Raw genomic sequence first — 3,330 nt, 5'->3', positions numbered from 1 at the left:
GGTGGGCAGGATGGGAACAACGGGCGGGGGCGGTCAGGGTGGGGGCGCGCTGCTCTTAGGTCAGTGATCTGGCCCTTCAGCTGCAGCTCTGTGGGCTGGGGCCAGTCTCTAGACTGCTTCCCAGGTCCATTTGCCAACATGGCTTTCCTTTGGGTTTGGCTGATGGGAGGCGCTGGTGAAAGGCTGGAGGAGGGGAGAAGCGGGGGATTTCTGCCTCCCTCTCTGCGTGGGGGCTTTGTCTGGGAGTGACTATGTTCCTTCCGTGGCTCCAGCTGCCACTAAACAGGCCTTCCCTCCTTGGCCTTGGCGGTCTTGGTCTTTGCTGGATGGCTGTGGGTCCTGGGCTCTGATAAGCCCGCTCTGCCCTCCCCAGCCCCTCCACACCAGGCAGGGGCGCTTGCTGCCCATGCTGTTGCCTGGATCACCCCATCGTCCTGCCTGGCTCCCAGCCCCCCCAGGAGCTTTGTTAGGGATCCGGCCTACCGCATCTCTTCTATCTGCCTTGCCCCTTATTAAAGCCCCTCAGTGAGCCCACCCGGCCTGGGTTGTCTCCTGTCAGGAGTGACTGACAGAAGGGAAGGTGTCTGTGCTGCAGGCCAGTGGGACCAAGCAGAGCCAGCAGAGGCCGGGGCCATGTGCCAGCGAGAGCCCCGATTCCAGGTTCCTCTGTGGAGGTGGGGTTGGGGGAAGGGCGTCTACCAGCACAACATGGAGATACAGGTCCGGAAGCGCAGTCCGGGCGTGCGGAGCAGTGTGCCCAGGCTGGCGGGAGCCTGGTCCATGCTCAGTTCCTCCCTCATGGCTGAAAGCAAGACCTATGGAGACAGGGTGGGTGCTGTTGGCACTGGGGGCTCCAGGTGCCTCCTCCTCTCTGAGACCTTCTTCTCAGGGAGCTGAGGTCCTTGGTGGGTCTCCCAGGGTGCCCTTTGCAGGGCCAGGGAGAGGGTCTGAGGGTCCAGGTTTGAGGAGGATCAGCCTTACCTCAGGGGTCAGGGTGTCCCGCACCGCCCCCTTTCCGTTGATGGCAGCCACCCTCCACAGCTCGCGCAGGCCCCAGTCCAGCCTGCCCGTGGTGAGGAGCCATCGTGCCGACTCTGCCAGCCACCTTAAGTGGAGGGGCATGGGAGGGATCATTGTCTGTGGCCCCCAGGGCCTGGCCTGCGCCAGCCTCAGACTGCTCCCCTGTACTCACTGCTCCAGGCCCAAGGCTCAGGGTGGCTGAGGACCCTGAAGGGCAGCCATGCCCTCTTGGGCACCCTCCTTCCCCAGCAGAACTCCTGCTTCCTTTCTCCCTCCTAGGGGTTGCGGTTGGGGGTATGCAGTTCTCATCCTGGGGCTGGCTGCTGGGATGGAGGGAGGGACGACTCCGTTGAACCCTTCCTGCCTCCCTCTGGACCCCACAGCCTTTCCCCTACCTCACTCGGAACCTGGCCTGGTTGCAGTCAGGGCCCCTAGGGCTACAGGACCACTGGGTCCTGGCAGCTGCCAGGACTTTGGCTATCTTCAAGGCCGCTGGGGTCCACCCCTGTCCCGGCACCTCCCATACCACACGGCCTTCCTGTCCACCCCATGGCTGCATCTTCCTCCTGCAAACAGTTTAACAGCCACCCTGGGACTCAGGCTGGGAGCAGGGTCCCCAACAGCACCAGTGCCCTCTGGCCGCACCCAGTCAGCCGATTCCCACACAGCACCCCTTGCACCTGAGTCTCTGCTACCTCAGCCTCATGAGCCCAGCCCCTCCCCTCCCTGTGGCAGGACTCAGCCCCTTACACTGACCTGGCTCCCACTACTCTCAGCGTCAAACTGAGCTTACGCCACACCATCCTGCCCCACCTGCTGAGCGCCTGCCATGCTACCACTCTACACAAGCGCCCCACCACTCTACACAAGGCCTGCCTCTAGGCCTTGGCTCCTGCAGGTCCTTCAGCCAGACATGTTGTCCCCTGTGAGCAGCCGGGTGGGGGCCACCTGCCTACACCCACTGGGGCCCTGAGCTCCTTAGGTATTTGCAGAACAGAGGAGAGAGGTAGAGATTCCAGGTGCATATTAGAGGTAGAGCTGATGAAGCCTGGTGACCCCGTGGACTTGGTGGGGGGATGGTGAGGGAGAGAGAGGCATCATGGTCACTGGGACTCAGCATCTGGTGAGTTCAGGGGCTGCTCCCCACTCTGGGGAAGCCTTGAGGAGGAGAGGTCTAAGGAGATGTTTGTGGAGATGAGACACTTATAATGGAACCATCACACAGGCAGTTGGAGGCGCGAAGCTGGAGGTCAGTGGGGGAGGCGGGACCGAGTGGAGATTTGGAGTCTGCAGCATTTGGAGGGAGCTGGGGCTGCAGGCAGGGGTGAGGCTGCCTGAGGGAGAGAGTGCAGACCGTGCCCGCCACACAGCAGGGGCCACAAGTGATGGTGGCCGGATCATTGTGGGTGACCCTGGGAAGGGCAGTTTGGGTGGAGAAGAGGGAGAAAGCTGACTGGAATGTGTTGGAAGTGACTGGGAGGGAGAAAGCGGGGTCCCATTTTCAGATGTCCACACCCCAGCTTGTCGTCAAGCCTTAGGCGCAGTTTGTGAGGCCATGATGTTTGGGATTCCCTGTGAGTTCCACATGGGCAGAGACCCCGTGTCTGCTCATAGCTGGTGTCAGCCAGTGCCTGGCATCTGGTAGGTGCTCAGTAGTTATTTGTCGAATGAATGAATTAATGAATGAATTAATGGGCACTTCTTCAGCCCTGTGGGAGCATGTCTACCAAGGAAAGGGGGGTGCAGCTCTGTGGCCCTGCATCAGCATGAGAACCAGGAGGGGTGCCTTGGAATTTGTATTGCTGACCTTTGCCTTCCACTGTCTACCCTCTTGGTGTTGGGAGTCAAGCTGCCATTCCAGAAGGCTGTTGGACACAATTGCCTCCTTGTGGAGCCACTGTATGAGATGTAATTGTCTCCTGCCCTGAGGAGTGGCTGCAAATTGTTACTCCACTCCAAACTGTTGGGTGGGAGAGATTTGTGGAGTCAACCTTCTTTCTAGTGTGGGTGTGGGCATCTGCTCACCACTGGGCCCTCTGCTGTGCTCCTTTCTGTGGTGGTCCCAATGGCCAAACAACTACTAAGTGCAGGGCCCGTGTATGAATGATCCAGGCTCAGCCCTGCCCTCAAATGGCCTCCGTCCATCCATCTATCCATTCATCCATCCAGTTAATCCAATTCATCCACCTACCATTCAACCATCCATCCATCCATTCAACCATCCATTCAACCATCCATCCATCCATCCATTCCATCCATCCATCCATCCATCCATCCATCCATTCAACCAACCATCCATTCAACCATCCA

General features: G+C 59.6%; 1 protein-coding gene across 5 annotated transcripts in view; it reads right to left on the bottom strand.

Annotated features, from left to right (window-relative positions):
- SLC22A12 (solute carrier family 22 (organic anion/urate transporter), member 12) overlaps positions 1-3,330 on the bottom strand; it is a 10,530-nt gene that overhangs the window by 2,809 nt on the left and 4,391 nt on the right. For all 5 annotated transcript variants that reach the window (XM_011993500.1, XM_011993499.1, XM_011993501.1 and 2 more), the window contains 2 exons: positions 982-1,105; positions 700-815 (listed from right to left, as the gene is read on the bottom strand). In XM_011993500.1, coding sequence (XP_011848890.1) covers positions 700-815; positions 982-1,105 — 240 coding nt within the window. The remainder of the gene's footprint in view (positions 1-699; positions 816-981; positions 1,106-3,330) is intronic.

Source organism: Mandrillus leucophaeus, unplaced genomic scaffold (assembly GCF_000951045.1).
Source record: "Mandrillus leucophaeus isolate KB7577 unplaced genomic scaffold, Mleu.le_1.0 Scaffold43, whole genome shotgun sequence".
Lineage (NCBI taxonomy): Eukaryota > Metazoa > Chordata > Mammalia > Primates > Cercopithecidae > Mandrillus > Mandrillus leucophaeus.
Note: the sequence above shows the minus strand (reverse complement) of the source record. Positions and strands in the feature narration are given on the sequence as shown.